This window comes from Plectrocnemia conspersa, unplaced genomic scaffold (assembly GCF_051122295.1).
Source record: "Plectrocnemia conspersa isolate PC_06_02 unplaced genomic scaffold, ASM5112229v1 ptg000002l, whole genome shotgun sequence".
In the NCBI taxonomy this organism is placed as follows: domain Eukaryota; kingdom Metazoa; phylum Arthropoda; class Insecta; order Trichoptera; family Polycentropodidae; genus Plectrocnemia; species Plectrocnemia conspersa.
This window is the reverse complement of record NW_028277166.1, coordinates 3,532,653-3,556,471: the sequence shown is the minus strand read 5'-3', so window position 1 is coordinate 3,556,471 and position 23,819 is coordinate 3,532,653. Positions and strand designations below refer to the sequence as shown.

General features: G+C 32.1%; 1 protein-coding gene across 43 annotated transcripts in view; it reads right to left on the bottom strand.

Annotated features, from left to right (window-relative positions):
* Positions 1-23,819, bottom strand: part of CAP (Cbl-associated protein) — a 146,881-nt gene that overhangs the window by 18,424 nt on the left and 104,638 nt on the right. For 10 of the 43 annotated variants that reach the window (XM_088205329.1, XM_088205331.1, XM_088205330.1 and 7 more), the window contains 13 exons: positions 17,154-17,425; positions 16,910-17,087; positions 15,395-15,493; positions 15,184-15,323; positions 15,036-15,108; positions 14,902-14,937; positions 13,732-13,957; positions 13,533-13,662; positions 11,635-11,667; positions 11,215-11,280; positions 9,711-9,793; positions 9,473-9,648; positions 1,841-1,903 (listed from right to left, as the gene is read on the bottom strand). In XM_088205329.1, the coding sequence (XP_088061455.1) occupies positions 1,841-1,903; positions 9,473-9,648; positions 9,711-9,793; positions 11,215-11,280; positions 11,635-11,667; positions 13,533-13,662; positions 13,732-13,957; positions 14,902-14,937; positions 15,036-15,108; positions 15,184-15,323; positions 15,395-15,493; positions 16,910-17,087; positions 17,154-17,425 (1,575 nt within the window). The remainder of the gene's footprint in view (positions 1-1,840; positions 1,904-9,472; positions 9,649-9,710; positions 9,794-11,214; positions 11,281-11,634; positions 11,668-13,532; positions 13,663-13,731; positions 13,958-14,901; positions 14,938-15,035; positions 15,109-15,183; positions 15,324-15,394; positions 15,494-16,909; positions 17,088-17,153; positions 17,426-23,819) is intronic. The other 33 variants (XM_088205342.1, XM_088205310.1, XM_088205312.1 and 30 more) reach the window with 13 other exon arrangements.

Genomic DNA, 23,819 nt, shown 5'->3' with positions numbered 1-23,819 from the left:
GCCCATCTCCACAGAGAGTCTAAATCACTTTGCAGAGAGAAGGAGTCCACAACAGATCGAATGCATTTATATAATTTTAAATCATCTGCGTACAGAAGAAAACTTGAATTTTTAATTGCTGTATTTATGTCATTAATAAATAACACAAAAAGCAGAGGTCCCAGATTGGATCCTTGAGGAACCCCCGAAGGGGTTAAATATACTTTTGACAATCGGCCACCATAGGTTACAAACTGTCTACGATTGCTTAAATAACTCGAGAATAACCGAGTTAAATTATCTAAGCAACCGAGGTTCGACAATTTTTTTAATAATAACCCATGACAAACTTTGTCAAAGGCTTTCTCAAAACCTGTATACACGACGTCTACTTGAATTCCCGCATCGAGAGAAGTTGTCAGCGTTTTGGTGAACGACGAAGGTTAGTAACAGTGGAACGGGCAGGACGAAACCCGTGCTGTTAGTCTAACAAAACTTGCCGAAAGTGATCTTAGAGATATTTATGAATAATTATTTCAAATAATTTAGCAGGAGCTGACAACACTGCGACTGGTCTATAATTATTTATAAATAATTTGTCACCCTTTTATGAATAGAATTTTATGACTTTTGTGCATTTCCATAGATCAGGAAATAGTGATGTTTTGAGAATCAGATCATAAATACATTTTAGAGGAGCAGCGAGACTGACTTCGCAACCCTTCAAAATAAAATCGGGAATTAAATCTTGTCATCTCTTTCTCAATTATGAATAAGGATGAAGTGGATAGCTTTCAAACTGACTGCGTTAACGCAAATATGGTATAAGTAGGGTTACCTGTGCCATTTTTATCAAATGCTTTTTTTTCATTATTAATATACAATTTTCTAGCTGCGAAATTGTACAGTTTTTATTATGTCAATTATTTCAAGAAGTTTTGCACAACTTTATTGTACGATAAATTTATTTGTTATTTTTTACTCCATTGACAATACACGTGATGTGAAAATGTGTATTTTGAGATGCGTTTAGAGATCTGTATCTTTTGCGCAAAAGGAGATACTTAAATTTATTGACACTGTGTCATAAATTTAAAGAAGAGCAAAGAGGCGCTCATGATGAAAAAATAAGTGAAATACCATCCGTTTTCACTAATAAAATTATTTATAAAATTGTTTTGATGTGCTTAACCAAAAAACGTTAACTAGCGTTTGGAAATGTTATTTTGGAAACAGTTACCAGCATATTAGGCTGTCATTAAAACAGAAACTCCGAAAAGTAGTAGTAGTATGGTATAAACAAAATTTAACTCAAGCATAATCTATCCTAATAGATATCTGTAATTTTTTAAAACAAGATGTTTACTAAATTTAGTAGTCAAATTTATGAATACATTTTAACTAAACATATTTAATGATACATAAACTTTAAGACGTTTCGGCAGCTGTGTTTTTTGCATAATTAATACTATTCTTCTTTTATGTATTATAATTTATTGCGGAAAATATTATTAAATTATTTTTACCGAGTTGTATATCTAATCACAATGAAGATATTCTCACATGACAAGATTTACAATTACCAAGATAATGCAATATGATAAAGAACCGTTGCATGAATCACTCTATATATATTTTTGCTTACAACTCACAATGGTTGATCATCACTGACGCATATCGTTGAATATTACGTTAAAGCATATTTCACGGATTCGCGTTACGTTCAAGGTGAGCTCATAATTGAGTTAGTGGGAAAATTCAATTTTCTTTCATACCGAACACATTACGAATATCACGTGATTCCCAAAATCTATTAGTGCTCTTCTTTATGTTTTAAAAAAATAAATTTAAGATACTTTACCTAGACCATAGTCTCTGCTGATGGGTATCCCTTTGGGCGGTGGAATAGGAGCCAGTTCCGGGTCTACGATCAATACGAATCCAATGATTTGGTGACACAAATGACAAACAATAATCATAAATAAAGAATAAAAACACAAGGCACACGTGTGTACATAGATAAATGTGCGTTTTATATGATTTAAGAACCTCTGAATGTGACCGTTGGTCTTGAGCTCTGCGCCGGAAGCTGTTGAGGAAACGCCGGTCTAGCAGGAGGCTCTTCCCTAGGAGGTTCATATCTATACTTAGGCTTATGTTTATCAGGATCGAACTCTTGATTGGCAAACACGTCGACTTTCTTCTGCTGCTTCAAAATCGAGGAAGGCTTGTGAGTCTTTTCCCTGATGGGAGACGTAGACTTCGGTCTGGGCCTATCCTTCCTTACCGGCGAATACTTATCTTCGCTGATGTAATCGGATGTAGATAACGACCTATTGTTGTCTTGCCTCTTAGGATACTTGTGAGACGCCCACGGTCCGGATAAGTATGGTGCAATATCCCTCAACTCGTGAATATCCGGCGTTGAAGTATACATCTTCCCCAATAAGGAAGTATCCTCTTTATCCTTCTCGAACCTCTGCTTGATCCTATTTACCTCGCCAATGGGACATTCAGCTGGATACTCAGCTTGTGGACCAGAAGGAGACGCTTGCACTTTCAAAGAAGCAATCTTCGAAATGACATCGATATGAGGCATCTCTCTATCTTCGACCCTCAAAGAAGACTTTAAAATCGGAGATGTTACGCCATGCCGTCTATACCGACTCCTACCTCTAGAAGAAGTCTCATATTTATGCGTCAATCTATCCACTTCTCCCCTCTCGTGCCTTCTAACATTAACGCTATTCTTCTTCTCCCAATTATGCTGTAAAATCGTCCGAATAATCTCAGGGTCGCTTTGATATCTGCGCAGCTTAGGTGCACTTTCTTCTAAACTGGAGTAATTTTCAGAATCCTCAAACTTCATCTTTAACTTTTGAACTTCTCCTGCCTTAACCAAGCTCAAATATGCTTTCCAGTACCTCTCTGGATCTGGCGATAAACTTCTGCTTCTACAAACGTTCTCCAAGCTAGAAATGGTCGACGAAACTAAATTCGATTCTTTAGATTCCGTTTTTTCGCTTTTCGGCACAGGTGACATGCTCGAATAAACAGTCTGATGAGTCTCTCCAAACAAGTCTTTGAGACTCGAGAACGACTGCGAATGACCTAATTTATTAGAACTTTCTTGTATGGGACGAGGCGGTTTTTGCGCTTCTTCTGCTTGTCCTTGATCTTGTTTTTCTTCTAATGAATCGTCTCTAGCGTGATGTATGGTAGCTCCAGCGCTGCTGGTATCTTGACGGCTCTTTTCAAAAAAATCGACTTTCTTCTGAACTGCATCTTTTACATCTCGAAATATAACGGTCCTGTTAGAAGCATCTGAACTTCCCGTTTCAGTTTCACTAGCGGAAGATTGCCGCAGAGGAGATAAACTTGTTTTTCTTTCATTTAAAGCTTTATTATCCTCTAATGATTTTTTAATCTCTTCGTCTATAGAGATCAATGGAAATGTATCCTTAGATTTATCGCTTTGAAATATATCGAAAGTCTGAGGCGTTCTTGGTGTAGAACTACCTGATTGAGATTTATTTATCCCGCGAATTCTAGCAGTAGCTGTAGCACCCCTAGTTTCTTTTGCCAATACAACAGGTGAATATTTTTCTTTATGTTGTCTAACTCTTTCCAAGACTTCTTGACTTATAGTCATAGATATTTGTTTCTTTTCTCTCTCTGATAAGTTCTGGTATGCGTTTAATGAATCTTTAGTGTCTTTATCTAAAGACGAGTGTTGAATAGAACTAATAGAATCAGCTCTGATGTTTTTATTAGATTCCATTCCATTTACAACATCGCCGACTGTGAAAGAATTGCATCGAACTTGTAAGCCATTTTTAGGTTTTTCTTTGCTCGGAACTGTGATGATAAAGTCTTCGTTAGCGCTCTCCTTAAATTTCGCTTCCAACTCTTTGCTGTAAATATTATTCAATTGGCTCTTCAAAGCGCTTACTTGTTCCATGGATAAACTGCTCCAAAGTCTGTTACCAATGCCTAACCTCTCTTTTAGGTTTGTCAATGTCGGTTCAACTTTAATCTTAGCACTTATCCGTTCCAGTTTTTCCGAAACTTCCGACTGGTTTCGTTTTGTTAGACTCGACGCCAAGTTCATGACCGAGTTTCCTCTCCACAGCGGCTTATACATATCTTTCTGAATATCGGAATTTCTCCTTAAGTGTCTCACATTGTCTGCTTCGCCGTCAGCTAGTTTGCTGAAGTGCTCGCGCAGGTCTTCCACCGACTTTTCCTTTGATCTCAAATTCCAGTCTTTGTTCTGACACCACTTCAAACTTTCAGCGTCGTGTGGCAAGAACAACAAATCCTTTTCTTGCTGCTCCGTTTTCATCTTCTTATAAAGTCTGTTTAGCTCGTCTTCGGCTTTTTCCATAGCCCTCACCCTCTTCCACCTTTCAAAGTCGATAATTTCTTCGTCTCTGCGCCTCGGTCTCAAGTCGCTCACTGAAGTGGCTCGCTCCAGTTCCCCTATCCTCTCCAGATATGAATAAAAGCGATTCAACTCTTTAAAACGATCGCATTTAGATCTCTTATGCTTTAACTCAGTAATATATTCTTGATATTTGAGATGGTCTCGTATGTGAGATAAGTTTAAAAATGAATTGCTCCTCACGAAAGCATCTTCATCGTGTTCTCTCCGTCTTGATTCTGCTTCTCCTGCGCTTTGAGTCCTAATCACTTTTTTCTTTAGCTTCGTTATACAATCATCAGCCCTGCATTGAGATATTCTAGCACTGTGGATTCTGCGACAAGATGGTGAGCGCATCGGAGATGGCGATGGAGATTCTTCTCGCATTTTTCTTACACTAAACGAATCCATAATCTTAGCCGGTGAAGATCTCTTTCTTGGTGGCTCTGAATCGCTATAATAATTAAGATCAGATTTGCGCTGAATTAAAGGCGATTCAGATCTAGATCTATCATGAGTAATAACAGGAGTAATTGTACTTGATGTTTGACTCAAAATTATTTTAGATGGAGATGGTAATCTTGTAACTTCGGAAGGCTTATGTTTCTTTCGAATTATGACTGGAGATAACGGTCTGGTTGTCTGTGTAAATACGATCTTAGTAGGAGGATGTTGAATTTTTTGATATATGATTTTATTCGGAGATTTATAATAAAAATGGGGAGCTATTTTTGGTATAGGCTCTACTTTGGGAGGTTCACTCATACTTCTGCTTTGCAGCTTAGGTATCATTGATGGTTTTTGAGATAGACTATCGAATTTTCTTATGCAAGATTGACTCATCCTTCCCGGCCAAGATACAGCTCTTGGACTTCTAGGTCTTGCTTCATATCGATCCCAAGATCTAAATTTAGAATCAGTCACGGCTTTCTTGTTATTCAGATATGAGTTCACGTGCCGAGTCATTGATTGAGTCGTATTTTCTTGAACGTTTTGGAAGAATTTAGCTTTCTCTAAGACTGAAGTGGAGTGGTAATCAGGATCGTAGTCCACTTGACTCTGACGCGGAACGTCTCTTAACAGTAAATGTTGAAAGAAAGAGTCTGACATTATGGCATCTCTTTGGCTGTTGATTTCGCTCAAATTGGCACAAAATGCCGTTTCGTATTTGGTCACGTAGTCGTCGATCTCGCGATTAATCGATTTGAGATATTTCACGGTGTCTTTTTCTTGAGTTTTTGGCAATTTTGCATTCTTGCTCTTTGTGTACGTTCCGAACTTTTTGTCATTGTTACTTTCGCTCTTTTGCTTCTTGTTGGTTTTGTTCGTTACATTCTTGAAATCCCCGAATTGATCATTAATGGCGGATACTTTATACTTGTCGCTGCCTTTGATCGATCTGTGATTGGATTTAGACGATTTTATGCTATTCAACGAACTGTTTGAAGATTTACCTTTAGTCGAAAGATCATCGAGAGATTTTCTCGTGCGACTTGAAGATTTACTCGTAGATTTCTTCGGTTGAACGAACTGATGAAAGGAGCATATTTTTTCGTTAGCTTGTGTTTCAGAAGATTTTAATTTATTCATATTCAGTAGCTTATCAGAGGTGCGCATGAGTTCTCTGCCTCTTGGCGACACTGGAGCTTTTGTTTTATCATCTGCATTTTTAATAGACTTCATAGAAGAGCAAGAAGTTGCTTTTTTAATTGTTTTTTTATTTTCTTTATTTGATTTTGATGAATCAGTAGGTGATAAAGTTTCTGTAGATTTGAATAGCTTTGATGGAAATTCTTGTATGCTTTTTAATGGTAAAGTTTTCTTCTCACTAGCAAACGTTCTATCTAAAGAAGTTCCTCTGTCTAAAATCCCTGATATTGGAGTCTTTCTTCCAGCGCCCCCTTCTATGATTTCTCTTATATTGCTGGAATTATCAGGAAAGTATCTGGTGATCAACGGAGATGCGTAATCTACCGGAGACATTGTATGCCGAGGTGAGCAGAAACTGCTCGTTCCTTTGATGCTTTCAGTACTCTTCCTCATTACAGATGCTTTGTTTATTTTAACTGGCACGGAAATGGTCGTTCTTGTAGTTCTGATTCTTTTGCCGTCCAATGATTTCATTTTAGTCTCCCTTACTTCTTTCTTGCTCTTTGTGATGGTTCCCGATGAAGGCTTTCTTGGAGGGTTTATATCATTGCGAGTTTGAAGCAATCTTGAAGTCGGAGTTATGGATGATACTAGCTTTAAAGTAGAGTTTGCCTTTGAGGATAGTCTCTTAGGAGGCGGAGGAGGATCGAATTTGGTCCTTTGAAAGTCAACACTGATGAACGACGGTATAGTTTGTTGGTATTTGTTAAAAGGACTATCAGTAGTCAGCGATGTCAGCGGATAACATATGATATCGTTTCCTCTGTCGGCGTTCTTGTGCACGCGGATTCTGGTCAGTGTCGGCGACAGTGGAAAATATTCAATCTCAGTATCGTCTGTGAACGATCAAACATTACAAATAATTTTACACTGGTTCTCATTGATTCGAGTATTGTTATTGTGCCGGTTCTTCTCCTAAATTGCGGTGATGCAAACGTGGCCGGTAAAAAAAGGCGTGACGATACTGAAAAAGTATAAAGTTGTGTCTCTCTGTGTGTGTTTTTGTGTGCCTGTGTTGATGTTATATATAAGCTGCATGCATTAAGAGGCATTAGCAATTCAATACCTCGTTCGAAGCAAATCCTCCACCAGCGTTTTTTATTAATTAGAAATAGAAAAGTCACTCACCTTTTAAAGCAGCTGATCAGTAAAGCATTAGTATAACGCACTTTACCGTTAGTGAATATACATATATACACAATCTGTGTATATTTATAAATAGCAAGCGAAACTATGTTTCTATAGAAGAAATGTTATAAACTTATCAACAATTGTAACCTAAAAGGGATATTGTTCCCCTTCGCAGTTCAGAGCACAATTGAATTGCGGGACAGTCAAAGCGCTGAGGCCTCACCTCGTGATGACCTTCGCTCTTTTGTATCACAAAGCCATTTAGGAGTGTACTCATTCATGAAAATCAGTCAACGGTGATGGATTTATTGTAACGACATCGTCTGATGATGAAACTCTACATAATCGATTGATGTCACTGAACAAACATTCCGATACGGATTCACGTTAAAATTTATAAAGATCACATTTTTACTGTTCACTGGTTAAAAATAATAGTTTTGTTATGTTAAAGCAGTATTTGTTAGCATAATAACCATACAGTATTATCCTATACACATGCATTCATTTAATAAGAGTACATTGTACAAAAGTTCTACACATATTAGAAATAACTAATGATTTATATAAAATCATTGTGTAGATTTTATGTTATTAAATTTATTTAATCTTTATGACAAAAAGTGCGAAAAAGTTTTTAAAAATTAGTGCAAAATTATTTATTTGCACCAATTTATATGTATTTAAAATTTATACCCAAAAAGTTGACCATATTAGAAATAACTAATGATTTATATAAAATCATTGTGTAGATATGTTAATAAATTTTTTTTTTCTTTTGTGCCAATTTTTGAAAAAAAAATTATAAAAAATATGTGGCAAAAAAGTTTAGTATTGTTTTAAAAATAAGTAGAAAATTATAAGATACTAAGATTATATTTACTAAAATTTTTACTTTTTCTAATTCAAAAACGCAATAAATTAAAAAAATGTGACTTTATGTAAAACAAGTAATGATTTAGCTAAAACCATAAGATATAAATTTATTTTGCAAAGCAATGTAATATTTTATTAAAATAAGTACATTTTTTAATTTATTTTGTAGCTTCACTTCTTTTAATATAAAAATCCATAATATTAATACTAAAATAAAAATAATTAAATAAATTATAATTTTTTCAGTAAAACATTTCATATAATTATTTTTTATATAAATTAACTAATAATTTATATTTAAATTAACTGAAGACCAAAGAAATAGTATAACTATGGATATTTAATACAAGTAAAGATTGAGAAAACTATAACATTACAGAACGATCAAGTAACCAAACTTTGCACTGTAACGTATGGTCGATATTTTTATTAAATTTTTTTTTTTTAAATAAATAAATTTAGTTAAAATCTTTCGTTTTAACATGACAGGACAATGCCTTATAATGGAGTGAACACAATCAATACCTTCAAGTAAGTTGTGAAACACCAAACTACAATCAAGTCTATAAATCAGTTATTTTATTAATTATATGCTTTAAATTACAACATTAAATCAATATATGTCACTATGAACGACCTAGCACAAGTTTTTGTTATGATTTATCATACTATTCATCCGTGAGAATAGAAAAAACTAGGAAAACCTAATTTGTGTTGAGCGATCGGAATTATATATAAATGAATTTTGATCTTCCAGACACGATAGAAATTTAAAAACACTATGGTTCATATGGACTTCAAATACAGATCTTTTAGGTATTCATAGACTCATAATAGTATTTGAAATTAAGATTATTTGATTTAAATTTACATAAAATATGTTTAAAATGTCATATAATCGGACTAAATACAGAATCTTTCAGTAAAACCTATCCTGGTTTATTTATACTTATATAGATTGATCAAAGTTCAGAAGACTTATTTATGATAGAACTCAGTATCTACGATACTTCTAAATTCACACCCAAAAAGAAGTTGAATGTAATAAACGTTCTACGAAAATCTTTTTCTTTGGGCAATAGAGAAACTAATGTTATTTAACATTTTTTACTACAAATATGCCTGTCATATATAAAAGATAATACATTAATAAGTCACAGTTACTAAAAAAGAGCTACAGAACTACAGCGTTCCTCTAATAATGTTAAAAGGTGTTTGTCTATCAAATCTTGACGACAGACGAACAGTAGTTCCCGATATTATAAGAAGAAGTATAAGATTAAAGAACCACTCGTTATTAATATATAATATTACAAGAGTAAACCAAAACCTTAATTGTTTTTTATCATGCCTTAATTAATATTATCATACATGCTATTTTTTTGTTATTATGGTTTAATATGATAGATATACCTTTAGGTTTGTCAGGGGCTGGTTTACGGAAACCTTGCAACGGCGGCTCACCACCGGCTTGTAACGAGCGGTAAGCTAGTTTCTGTTCTTGCGGAGATAACTGAGCATCCAGGGATCCTTCTCTTCTTCTCAATACTAACGTTGAATCAGACTCATAGCCAGATTCTTTCAATGCTCTGAAATAAATCAAATAATTATTCTCACATAAATATATGATTTATAATTTGATTGTGTATACCTTGCCATATAAGATTTCGATATTGATGATGGAGGAATCGGTTTGTTTGGTGGAGGTTGGTGTTGATTAGTGTTTGCCAATTGCTGAAAAATATAATTGTAAACATTATTATAAGGCATAATACGTATAGATTTAGTAACCATATACCACTTTGAAATATTAAGCTTCATTTACAGTTTAAAAGTGTAGCTGAAGAATTTTAGGATATAATCCATTCAGAGTTTATATATTTGGAAAAGAAGAACAACTTTTTATTGAATGTAACTTCAATCAATAAATTAAATGGCCTTACACCAGCAAGATAGAAATTTGTAATAACAATCAACTTTCAGATGATTTTTCTATTGACTTTGATGTATATAATTCTAAATAACTGTTATAAGACCATATCTTATAGATGGAACGTATTTTATTAGTGCTGTAAAAATACATACTAAATATTTCTCAATGAATGAATTACATATGAATAAATAGAAGGATCAAGCTTCACATAAATACACAAAATTGAACAGAGTTATTCTACATGCAGTTTAACTTATTGTGTAATATATTGACATTGTAAGAATCTCATGCTAAAAATTTCAATTTAATTTGTGTAATATAGAGTATTTATTAAAATAGTTTCATGAAAACACACAGATAAGATAAATTAAATGATTACCATCCTTATATATTTACAAACCATGCATTAAATAATAAGTTTCTTGAATTAAAATCCCATTAAAAATGTTCTTCACAAATATTACCATGCAAACGTTGTCAGTGTATGTTTATATGTTTATGTATAATACATATATGAAATGGGAACAAATCTTGCTATATATGATATTTATATAGTTGAAATTACAGTATGTAGTTGGATAATGTTTTTCATATAATAAAGTAACAGATAAACTCAAAATTTAGTGGTTGTAGTGGGTATGTTTCTATTTCATATTGTATGTCGGTCATATTTTGATGAGTGTTGCATTATGACATAATTCTGTTCCAGCCCGCAGGGTAAACACCCTATATTGAGCATCTTCAGACAGCTGCATGAAGTAATGGTTCTTGTTTTAGAGACATTATTGCGGATATCAGTTGATGGTGAAAATATAAAATAATGTATGGTATGGTGACGCTGCTCGATTTTCCTCGCCCATAGGCTGGAACGGAGTTTTGTCATAATGCATGCTCTAAACAATGTGGTTTTTAATTTCACTACTCTATTATATTCTTAATTTGTAACATTAACATTTTTATGATACAATTTTTTGAAACAGCTGTTCATGTTACCATTTCATATGTTAGTAAGTTTCATATATTCATTATAGCATATTTGTGTATAACAATGTATGTATTTGTAGAAATCTCAAGTGTCCATCCAAAGCCAAATGCACCGCATGCTAATAAACGACGTGTGAGCAAATTTTACACAAAGCAACAAGTGTTTATTTTGGTTCGAAGTTCGAAAGACAAATCATTGCACATTCAAGACCTCTCCGGCTACAAAAGTGATTCTTACACTCCGCTGTATGGCCCTCGCCAGAAGAGTGCTGTACTGGGGAAGTGGTGAGTTCTCGTCCAGCCACTACTCGTGAATGTGTGTGATAACGATATTTGGACGTGACAAGACCGGCGCGAATGTCCAGGATGTGCAGCAAGTTAACGAGGTGTTATAAAAAGGACACAGTGTAAAGCCACACGTTAGTAACACCGTTCTTTTGGTTAAATGATGTTAAAAGAAAGCTGTACATAATATTCTATGTATATATGATAATCAAATTATATTAATTAAATATTTACAATCAACTTATTTTAATCCCATCAATGTTAATGAAAACTGTAATTCTTTATAAGTAAGTTATTGATGTTTTAATTTTCATATTAAAATTGAACGGAAGAAAACTTCTTTTCAGTAAAATAGTGTAAAAATGTATCGTACCCCATCAAATATGTCCATGACCTCGTCCCACCACTAAAAAGAAACAAAACATGTCCGTTCTGAGACTGAATGGCAGTAAAACGTGATATAGCTTAAAAATGATATACTACAATAGATCATTGCATTAGTATAAGAGGTAATTTTTTGTTTCAATAAACTTAAAGAGCGACAATTTTGAGGTTTTATTATAAAAATGTGTATATAAAGTGCTCAGATGCCTTGAAGAAATTGTGAACACATTGTAAGTTGTGTTTTATAGCAAAATAGTAAAATTGTCACGCTTTATGTCCAATTATTACAACATTCTTCTGCTAATAATATATAAAGACCCTTTGGTAAGAACATTTCAGAGGATAAACTTTAAAATCGTGTTGGGCGTGAATAAGTTGACAGCTCGACATGTATTAAATTTGAAAATATCTGTTATTAACGCTTTAGGCTAATACGTCTATTTATTTGAGATAATTATTACACCCCAGAGCGTAAAAAACAAATCATACATATCGAGTTGTCAACTTATTCACGCCCCCTAAAAAATGAATGAAGTACAATGCTTTGTGAAAGTCCTTATATACGTTTTATTTTTTATTTACGAACATTCAACAGTAGTATTATTTAAATATGTAAATAAATATACAATTTAAATATGCTTTTAAAACCATTGTTTAGATTTTTGATATATAATGGCAATATTTGACTAGAGGGTTATATATATATATGGCTATTTAGGAATTTGGGTATATTGGGCTGACACATTCAAAACTGTTTCCTAAAAGGTTTATATATATCATATAACTTTTATATTTCAAGTTATTGTTAGGTTAGATCAGCTGTTAATCTCTATTACTTATATAAACATGGTTTAACATTGGTTAGTTTAGTTTTCCCTTGACTTATCAATCGGTTCAATGCTAGTTATATAACAATTTTCAAGTAATAAAAGTAATTCACCGATGAATACTTTCACTAAGCTTTAATTATTTTAAAGTGAAATGTGTCAAGATACACTGGTTAGTTTTTAAACTAGAGGCTGTTCTTGCGATAATTTAATTAATAAATAACTATAGAAATGTATTCTTATCAAGTTATGGTTTAAGACAAAAACAGTCAGTAAATCATAAGATACGTTACCGAACAGATTAGTGTCCAGTATTTAATACAAGGATTATGTTACTACTCAAGCGTTTAAATCATCCTTTTATAGTCTAAAACTATGAGTTCTCACTGGAGCTTTTAGATATACAAGGGCGAATCAAATGAAAATGTAAAGAGTTCTTTAAGATTTGACAATAACAAATAGTCTGTTTCCACCCCAAATTACCCAGACGATCGCGAATGAAAAATTTCAAAACTGTCATAAATATTTATTTTTAGAATTTATAGGACAGTGTATCGATGTGCTTTAAAGCAGAATGTGCCATCTTTCTAGGTTGAATTGTCACTGAAGATAAGACCTACAGCCAGCAAAAACTATGAGAGCGAGCAGGAATGTCATTATACTTTCTCAACAAATCCGAAGCCGGAAAGCTTATGTTTACTCACTCTCTTTTAAGATGAACGAGAAGAACACTGTTATCAGTATGACTTAAATTATCTTTGATCTACAATCTAATTGAAACGATGTGGATTTATAGGTACCGGTTGTAATATGAAAATGTTCGATCTCATACTGCTCGTTCCATTCACCGTACTCATCTAGTGATTTTGAACCTTTTTTGTTTACAGTTTTCATTTGACTCACCCCGGTTTAAAAGCTAAACATAAGATCGACTCTAGAGATAGATAAAATGTTCTCTAAGTGGGATCTTTAATATTTTTTTTCCTCTATAGCGTTTTATGAATATTTTTTTGTGTATTATAAATTAGCAGTTAAAATATAATATTTTATAATATAATACCTGCTTAGCTTCTTTATCGATAACTGACGATCTACCAGGGATATAGTCCTCTATCCTTCCCGGTTGATTCTTATACACTTCTTGACTAGCTTTAGCCGACGCCAAAGTGCTGTATCTGTAATTGATCATACTTAAACACACACATACATTACCATTTAAAAATATTTTAATTAAATAGTAATAAAAGCATTAAAATTACTTATTCGACTGCATATATGGACTGTTGATCTCATTCTCTTTATCAGAAGCGGCCCGTCTCCGATCCAAAGCGGAGTGCCTTCTCTGAGGTACGTCGCTGTCATATGCATCAGAATTCCATCCTCCTGCACCAGCACCGCCTTCAGGCTCGCTCAAGTATCCAGATTTGGGGTTGAAGTAAGCGTACTGTGTGGATCTGGGTGCCGTATGTACCGCAGATGGATGAGCTGATGGAATTATTGTTATACATGAGCATTACAAATATGGACATAATACTATAATATTAATATTATTTTATTTACAAATTGATAAGAGGCGAATATAGATGATTAATGCCAAAAGTAAAATTAATAATTATGTATAATACAATAATAATTGTGAGTCGGTCGCATGTTGTGCGGTTATATTTTTTTGTTGTTAATTTATTTTGTGTTTTTTTTTTAAAGCAAAATATAAATGAGATTTTCATGTACATATAAGCACACGAGATGTGTTAAAATAAATAAATAAATTAAATGTTAAAATGATTATTAAATATGTAATGAGGATGTTCAATAAGTAGTGTCTTTTATAGCTATATGTGTAATATCATAGCTCTAAGTATTAATATCTGCCTATGTAATAGATTTTTTTGAATATGTTTCTTATAAAACTCCTTATCAGTACACAAATTTAAAGTTTTTAATCGTTAAAATCTGTAGTCATTGCCCAAATAACGTTTTTTGCATTTTCACTTTTCTTATAAAGCAGTAATCGATCACAGGAATTGATATTCTCAAACGTACACTATTTTAGAAAGTATTGGTAAAATAATGAAACAGTAAAAAATGTGTGACGGACTTATTAGGCAAAAGCAGATCAGTGTAATGCTTCTGTTAAAAACTGCCTACTAACTGTGATTTCTGAGCAGAGTATAAGTTGAAATTAATTAATGATTTTTTAACACTATAGTCACGATTAGATATTTCTCACTAGTATTGAACATCCAATGTTTATTAAATGTATATACAATATATATCACGACGTTTGAAGCTTTCAAGTGTTATTTGCCAAAAATTTACAAAGTTACTGCTGCCACCGTTTCGTCGAAGTAACGTTTGCTATTCTTATATCAAACTTTAGCTAATATTTAACGATAATCAAATATTACAAATTTTGCAACAATATTCACCTCTACGTGATTTGTATCGAACCGTAACATAATCGTCTGGAAAAAAAAAATCAAAAACAAACAATTTTGAGGACATCCAACCTTAAGCACAATTCATGGTTATAATTGCAAAATTATCGATAAATTTGACTCACCGTCATACTTGTTTTTGTGAATGGTATCGTACATTTTCTTGTACCATTTGGATTGGTTGTTTTCTTTCACTTCCTAAAATATAGTATATAAAGATTAGGTGTAAACCTGAAAATCAGTTTTATAAACTAATCATTTAAGAGTCCATACAGATCTCAATGTGATAGGCATTCCGTCTTTGGTTGTTGGTCCAATTCCTTCATATTTCTTAGGACCTAGTTCAGCCATCTTCCTCGGCTTGCCGCTTCCACTCTCCGGTTCACTCATATATCCTCTTCTCAGTGAATATACTAGATACATAAAAAAGAATAGTACATCATTTATATTAATGGTTAATATATATTGATGCCATTGTCAATACCAGTCTCTCCGGGTTGTACTCTAGGCGGTGATATGCGACGATCGTTTGGTAGATCTCGGTCGTGCTCGATGTAGGAAGCACCACGTGGTAGTTGTCCTTCTGTAATTCACAATTTAAATAAATTTATACACCGTCCATAGATAAAAAGCTTTACCCATATAATAATAACGTTTTCCATGTGTAAAGTAATGTAGTTTTATATTATTCTTATTTTAACGCAAATGTTTTTATTTTGATTTTCATATTAGATAAATACTGAAATAATATTAGTAGAAGTAATATATTGTATTTAAAATAAAGATTATTTTTGTATAATGTAAACCATCAAAATGTTCAATACTATTTAGTACAATATTATGTAGTAATTAACATAATTATTAAAGAAATATATAAATTAATGAATCTATTATGTTTTTTATGATTAATTGTATTTATCTTTTTAATTTTTTTGTAAACTATTATAAAAAATGTACTTAATTTTTAAATATGTATTTTCTTGTATTCTTCATCTTGTGATAAATATTTATATACAAAACAAAGAAATCTCCATGGGAACATTAACAAAATATAATTTATTTTTTGAAAATAGTACTAAACTACTCCATTAAAACTAACCATAGAGAAAAAAGTAAAGAAGTAGTAAATGTTACGTAATAGTACTTTTTAAACACTTTTATATACAAAAATTTACCAAATTCTTGCAGTCTTTACCGGATGGATTTCTAATGTATGTATATGTTACAACGAATGTATATTATTTGTAAATTTATATTTTCACTAGTATAAATTTAATTTCACTAACTCAGCCAGTTAGTGAAATTATATTTAAAACAAACTATCGGCTTACATTAAGTAATGTTTTATAAAAATATAAAATTATAAAGTACTTATGGAGAAGATGAAATCTGCTAAATGTGAAATAAAAAAACTTTTAAAACAAATGGAAAAAATATGTTTTTTAGTCGGTATTATGTTTACATATGTACGTCATGGGTTTGAAATATGATTTTTTACAAAATTAACAACAGATACATTTTAAATTTGCGGTAAGCGTGAATAAGTTAACAAATTGAAAATATATATTTTTAAGAGCACCAATGTTAGGGTTTGTCATCTAAAGACGTCGTAGTGAAACATTTGGGAACGGTTTAGACGTACTGACAAGAATATAAAGTAGTCTATTTTATGGCAATTACTCTTTCAAAAAGGCCTTTTATACGTTTGCTTGTTAGCAGTTTAGATCAATATATTGAAACGAATTAGGCGAGAGGAAAATTCTACGCCCTTTGGCACGCCCCTGAGAAAAAAACTGTTCATGTGCATAAGTTTTTTTGTTATTTTCATAATAAAAGACACTTGTGCGACTACTCTGTTCTCCACAGCGGTTATGCTTAAATTTTAATTGTTTATTAGCTGACGGTTTTGTATTAAAGTATTTTTTTATTTGATACGGTGTCACCTGCGTATCGAATGTTACTTATATTATCCTCATATAATTAAGATATGATATATCACCTCTGGCCTTCTGCAGCAGCGTAATGGTGGGATTTTGTGCTCTAGGTAGATTCTGCGGTGGTGGTGGAGGCGGTGGTGTTTGAGGAGTTTGAGAATTGGCGAGTCCGCTAAGTCCTGCAGCTTCAGGAGCGGATCTAGAGCCAGCCAGGCGAACCTCCCACGGGGGTGGAGTATTCTTCTGCAAAGATTTGAAATTAGATAATGTGTCATATTCCAGCCGTCCATCGTCGTGAATAATTCATACCCCTGTAGCTGGTGCTGCCTGTTGTTGCTCTTGAGCGACCTTCCTTGAAAGCTTCGGGGATTCGAAAGGCACGGGTCGGAACTCTTTCTTCTCGGCTACCGGGGAGGACCCCTTGGACCTGGGGGTCCACACCGGGGGAGGCGGGGGAGGGGGCGGAGGAGGAGCCCCCTCGGTGGTCGGAGTGGACTTTGGGTGTGTTTCTCCGTTGACCGCTGCTGCTTCTTTATTAGACGGCTCTGTTTTGGCCGGCGCTGCCCCAGGTGACCAAACACCTGAAAAAAGAAGGAAAAACCAATAAGAAACGGTGTAAATATTAATGGGGTTGAACACAAAGTTACGCTTGACGCGAGCGTTAGAATATTAAAGAGTAATTTAATTTGTCTTATTTTCTGAGCAAGACATTCAATTTTAATTCATCATTACAATATGTACAGCATATTGACGATACACAAAAAAGTTTAGTATATAATCTAGTAAAATATAAAAATTAATAGAGACTTGGGATTTAATTAATATAAAAATAAAAATATAAATATAATATTTACTAAAAGTAATATTACTATTATAAACTGAGATTAATCAAAACAGTTTCAATGAATTCGAACTAAGTTTTAAAACAGACAAGACCGCAAATTGAGAAAGTTTCAAACAAACACTGTACAAAATGAGCTAGGTTTATATCATAAAGTTCACCTGACTGCTATAAATTTAGTTTAAAACGGTAAAAATGTATTATTATATATCAGATAAAATAAGAATTTATATGAGGCATCGTGTTTCGTACATTTAAAAATATTTTTTTGAGAAAATATAAAATCATTTTTATTTAATATTTTAATTTTAAATGTTTAAAAAATAATATAAAAAGTGCCAGAAAGTATGTTTAAGCTAATTTTATTGTTTTTAAAATATAGTTGGCTTCATAATGTGCAAGTAAAAAACGTTTAAATACGTTTGTATTAGTCTAATAAAAATAACTAAAAAATAAATATATAAAGTACTATTTACAATATATAGCACGATAAAGCTCAATTTCAACGGAATGAAGCGCGATTTTTTCCAATCATTTTCCACATTTTCCTGGAAAGTAAAATACGAGCGCGACATTATTATTCCCGATATCAAACGCTCGGGGAGCAGAGGCAAAAAATACACAAAATTGGATCAATTTTCGCCCTGTGATAAAAATCGGAATTTCATCGAACGAACTTGGAGTGGTCGTAAATTAGCATCAAATTGCGCCCCAGCGAGAGTAAAAAATAATACGCATTGGACCTTTAAATTAGACTTTATATATTATACAGGTAATATTATTTGTTGTATAAACGCCATCGGCTAAAATGTTAACAGTTATAATTATTGTACATTATTTTCTTAATGGGTCCACTGAACTCTTACGTGACCAATATATATGTACTAGTTACTGAATATAAATTTCGAAAGGTGAAGGCTTACACCTTTATTAGTCATTAAATATGTTGGACTATATTAATTAATAATCATGTGGGTACAACTTATTTTCATTTGAAAAGAATATGGAGTGCTACAAGGATCAAATCTTGACCCCTGCTGCTTATTATGTAATATTATAATATGGATTAAAAACTTAATGTAATTAAAATATTTGTAGTTTACTTTTCTTAAAATATGATTTGTCCATGTACACGATCTTGCGTTGTGATTAAGGACACTGTTTCAAATCAATTTTGAGCTATACTTACTGGTTAAATTTCTTTTGGTATTCTAATCAAATATCGATTGTATTTTTGTTGTTATAAAATAAGTAATATATTGTATTGTTCTGTGGCAACCATTACGCCACTCTCTTTGCCACCTCAAAAATGATAACGATGTTTCTCAAAACCACTTTAAATATTACTTTCTAATAATAAATAAAACATTGGTTTATCGAAAGTTTCATGAAATGTACCTAATGCAAAGATATTTATATTTGGAGTACATGTGGTTTACTATAAGATATTAAATAACTTGATAAACGCATTGTCCTTCTAACTCTAGTTTTTTGTCCAGGAACATGCTCTTGCATTGAGCTATATATATTGATTAAATTTTCTCTGATGTTCCATTCGCTAAGCTTTCGTCCTTGGCCAGTCGCCCCTGCCATTAAAAACTCCACCCACATTTAAGCCATCTTCCGGAAAGAGACATTAAGAGCTGACTCCACAAAACGTGCATCTTTTTAGTGTGTCAGTCAGAAATCTACGTCCCTTTCGGAGGCATCTATTTGCGCCCACTACGACTGCAGCCTTTCGAACTGCATCTACGTAGTGAGGACCCCATTAGCCAAGCGTCTGCGACACTTTATCATTTAAAAAACGATAATTTAATTAGTGCGCCTTAATTATTTTTGTGCTCTTTGTATAATATAATGTAATTTTTTATTTTTTAAATGCAATAAAAAATAGCTTAAATTGCGCCTGATCTACAACCACTAAAAATATTTATTTTTATTAAATCTTCTGTTGTAACCTGACAGGCGTAAGCCCAATGCATTACAACGGGCACATCTGTACCAACTGACTCTATCAATCAGACATAATGAATACTTACAAGTATTAACCACCAGATTAAAAAAGTATGTGAATCGGTGACATCTATATTATTAAATATATATTATTATGTGCTATACAATTTATAATCAATAGAATTACTGCAGCTGGTGCCGGTTTTTTTAAAAATAATAACGCATTTTTATAAATAAAAATTGAAGTGCCGCTGCCGGGGCTCGAGCCCGCAACCTAAGAGTTACTAGTCTGAGACGTTACGGATTACGCTATTCCGTCCGAAATATTTAGTGAGTATTTTATTGGCATATTCAAGTTTAGTGCATCCATTATGGGCTCTATCACTGAAAATTAGGTTATTATCTACCTTGACTATAAATTAGAATTTACGCACCAAGCAAGGTTTACGTAGCAAGCACTGAAATATTGTTTTATTATATATTACGCTTTGTCAAAAAACTATATTAGTAAGGAGGTAGCGTAATAATAAAGTCTAAAATATTTGTGCTACGCACTCTTAAATTTGCGCTTCGTGCTCGAAACCATACTTTTTTGTTAATGTAATTTATATTGCATTATTTACATTGACTGATGTTGTATAAGTGAATTTTATAGGTTTTGAAAAATCATATTATCCAACAGAAAAAATAAGAATGAGATAATAATCAATGTCGGGCATCGTGTTTCGTACATATTAGAATATTATTATTTTTGACTAGATCTACATTTCTTATAATTATGAGCTTTTAGACAATTATAAACTTATACAAATTAAATTTTTTTATTAGCATTTACTAATTTAAAAAAAATAGTAATAATAAAAAAGAAATGTTCACATAATATTATTTGTGTTTATTAAATAAAATATAGCAATTTCAATAGTATATTAAATTATTTTAAACATAATTAAATTAAAATCAATACTTTTCCAAGGCAACGCGAAATAATCCAACCTTAACAAATATGTACTACCATTTCACAATAATTACCTTTTGTGTATATTAAGAAATATCTCAAACTTATCGCAATAATCCTAAAATAGAACACTGTAATCTGAAAATAAACCCTAATCTATCTATTCAACCTCTCGTTAATTACCAAGAAAATTTGTTGATTCATATTTCAAATGCTTTGAGAGAGGATTAATTAAAGCTTTTGTGACTAAAACTCGGATTATTTTTGATTAACTATCAAGCTCAGCCTTTTTTCCCTTTGACCTATAAACAGTTTGAAGAGTTGACATTAATATGTCATGAAGGAGCATTTATTCTGAACATAGAAATTAGTATTGAATATCAAGTTTATACGTAAATTCGAAGAAAATATAAATAAGAACATGACCTTCAACTAGATAAGCGATGTCTCAAGCGTTATTGTTTATTTTTATAACAGATTGTTGAAAATATTATAATTATAAGAATTGAAGATTTATAGACAAACCAAATTGATGAATGATTAGACAAAGTATTTTTGGAAATACTTGTATATTTTAATCCATTTTTAATACATAATCCAAAATAATCTATGTCATAATCATAAGCCAACGGACAACTTAACATTTTTACGAAAATAAGCACACGAAATGACCTATTTTTCCTCACCAAAAGTCGGAAATATTTCCACCGGTCTTCCGTCGTAAAGGCGTTGACATTTGAATGTCATCTATTAGCAAATGCCTCGGGCTTAGCAAATAAATAACGTTTCTTTCTAGGAAAACACTTTTATATATTACAAACTATTGTGCATTCTTTTTTATATATTTAATAAACAACAGAGCTATTAGCATTTAAATAGATTTCATAATACCAAAGGGTTTATGAGCCTTCTACGATAATAAAATAACAATTTTAAATTATCTTCATGTAGTCAAATTTTGTGAAACACATTATTAAATGCCCTACTTTGGAACATTCTGTATTAAGCTTAAGATTGAATAATTTCCTCCCTTTGAAAGTCGGATGTAAAATATGTGCTATTGAATAACTCAAACGCTTTTGTGTTGTGTATGTTTACATGGCACATTTCCATTTTATTATTTCAACGAGTGTTTCAATGTTTGTTCTGACTATTTAGTACGCAATTAATTACTTATATATATATAAAAAAAAATATTATGGGTGAAAATTTTGCAAAATATTTGGTGTAATATTATTTCTATTCCTTAAGATTTGCTCATATCCAGATGCTAAGAAGGTGTGGTAAAGCTTAATTTATGCCAATAAATGACCTAATCTTTGGTTTATTTTTGCTGATCAATTAAACAAACGGTTGAACCGCTAATAACTCCTACTCACCGGTACACTTTTGATGTTTGGTTCGCAACAAACACTTCTTGGCAAGAAATAAACTTGGCTTTGAGACTTGAACGTTACGGAATCGACACCGGACCGTAGTAAATAAACCGTGAATAACTTATATATTCACATCCTGTCTGTGTTGAATACATGTATGTATTTCTAGCCAGACTCTATTTTTCATTAATTTATATATATTTATAAATCGCTCATTTATACAACAATTTTCTTGGTAATGTTCTATAAAAAAGTTTTGCTATATTTGTAAGAATAATATTACCAGATAATGTGTAATTTATACAACAAGGATTAAAAGAGCAAAAAGTTAACATAGAAGCTTAGTAGGTGTATTTAACATAGTTATATCATTACTAATGGAAACTCTCTGAAATGAAAAAAATAAATTGAGAGTTATTAAAATATTTAAAATATATGTAGATGTTCTAACAATTGGGTTCAAGGTTAATTTTTCGTTTAGGTATCATGTATAGTTTCATTATAAACAAAAATTGAGTATGTTATTTAAATTACTATATATTATTATACAGATAACACATTATCTAATAATATGTTAACGCTTGTTTTACTTTTAACTATGTAATAAAAAGTGTAAAAATATCATTCAATCATTATTCGTACTTTTGCAAAATTATATTAAATAATAGAATCATAATTTTTAGTATCATCAGGTAATCTAAAAATGTATTTGCTTTGGCTGTTAATACCTGAGTACTTATTTTTGTTGAATCTGTATTAATGCACATCCACATTACGGTAATTTAAAAATAAGTTTGACAGACTTCATAAAAAATTGTATGTTATATGAATTTAATATAAAATATAAACACATTTGTAAAGTGGTAGGCGATTCATTACATATCAATAAATGACAAAGATAGATTAAAAAATCGAATCAAAAATTACGATATCAATAGTTCTGGAAAAGATGATGTCCTGGTTGCAGTTATGAACTATCTATGTCTAAGCCAGTCCGATTCAACAGTGCATAGATGCATATAAAAGAATCGGAAGGCTTGGAAACAATATGTATAAGTCCCACGCGAATTTAGAGAAAAAAAGAAGTTGCGCGTATCCGAATATCCCAAGAGCTTCTGAATTTTAAAGCTAAGTCACCTTTACTTGATCATTTAATAAAGGGACATGAAAAATGGGTGATGTACAACATATATAATATTAAAAGACAGTAGTTATTCACAGGTCAAGTAGAAAAAATTACGTTGAAGCACGATCTTACTGTATTATTTTGGTATTGTGTGGTCAGCTTCATCGTCTGCATGATGAAGTGAAAAAAGCTTGCACTTGTCAATAGAAGCCAAATAGTTTTATAATATGATAATGTGCGTCCACATTTGGGGAAATTAAATCTTGATAAAATCAAGGAGCTTGCCTGGAAAGTTTTTTATCATCCACTTTATTATCCAGACCTTGCTCTTTCTGGCTATCATTTATTTCAATCGATGCAACACTTCCTAGAGGAAAATTTGTCCCAGAAAAACTTTCATTGTAACGAAGTCTGATCTCAGTATAACGAAATATCCGAATTTAAGAATTGATGTGAAATTTAATTATGAACATAAAATTTTCTCACCTCTTGATCGATTATTTTATTGCATTAACATAAAATGAGGCTTTGATATAAAATATTTCGATAGCCTCTTTTTTACATCGTCTGTGTTTTGATTTTTTCCATCTAAGCAGTATTGCATCAATTAAAATAAATGGTAGTCAAAAGGAGCACGGTCTGGACAATGGAGGTGGATCAGATATGTTCTTTTATTTTATCAAGAGTTAATTTCGTCATTAAAAGAATTTTGATATATGTATAG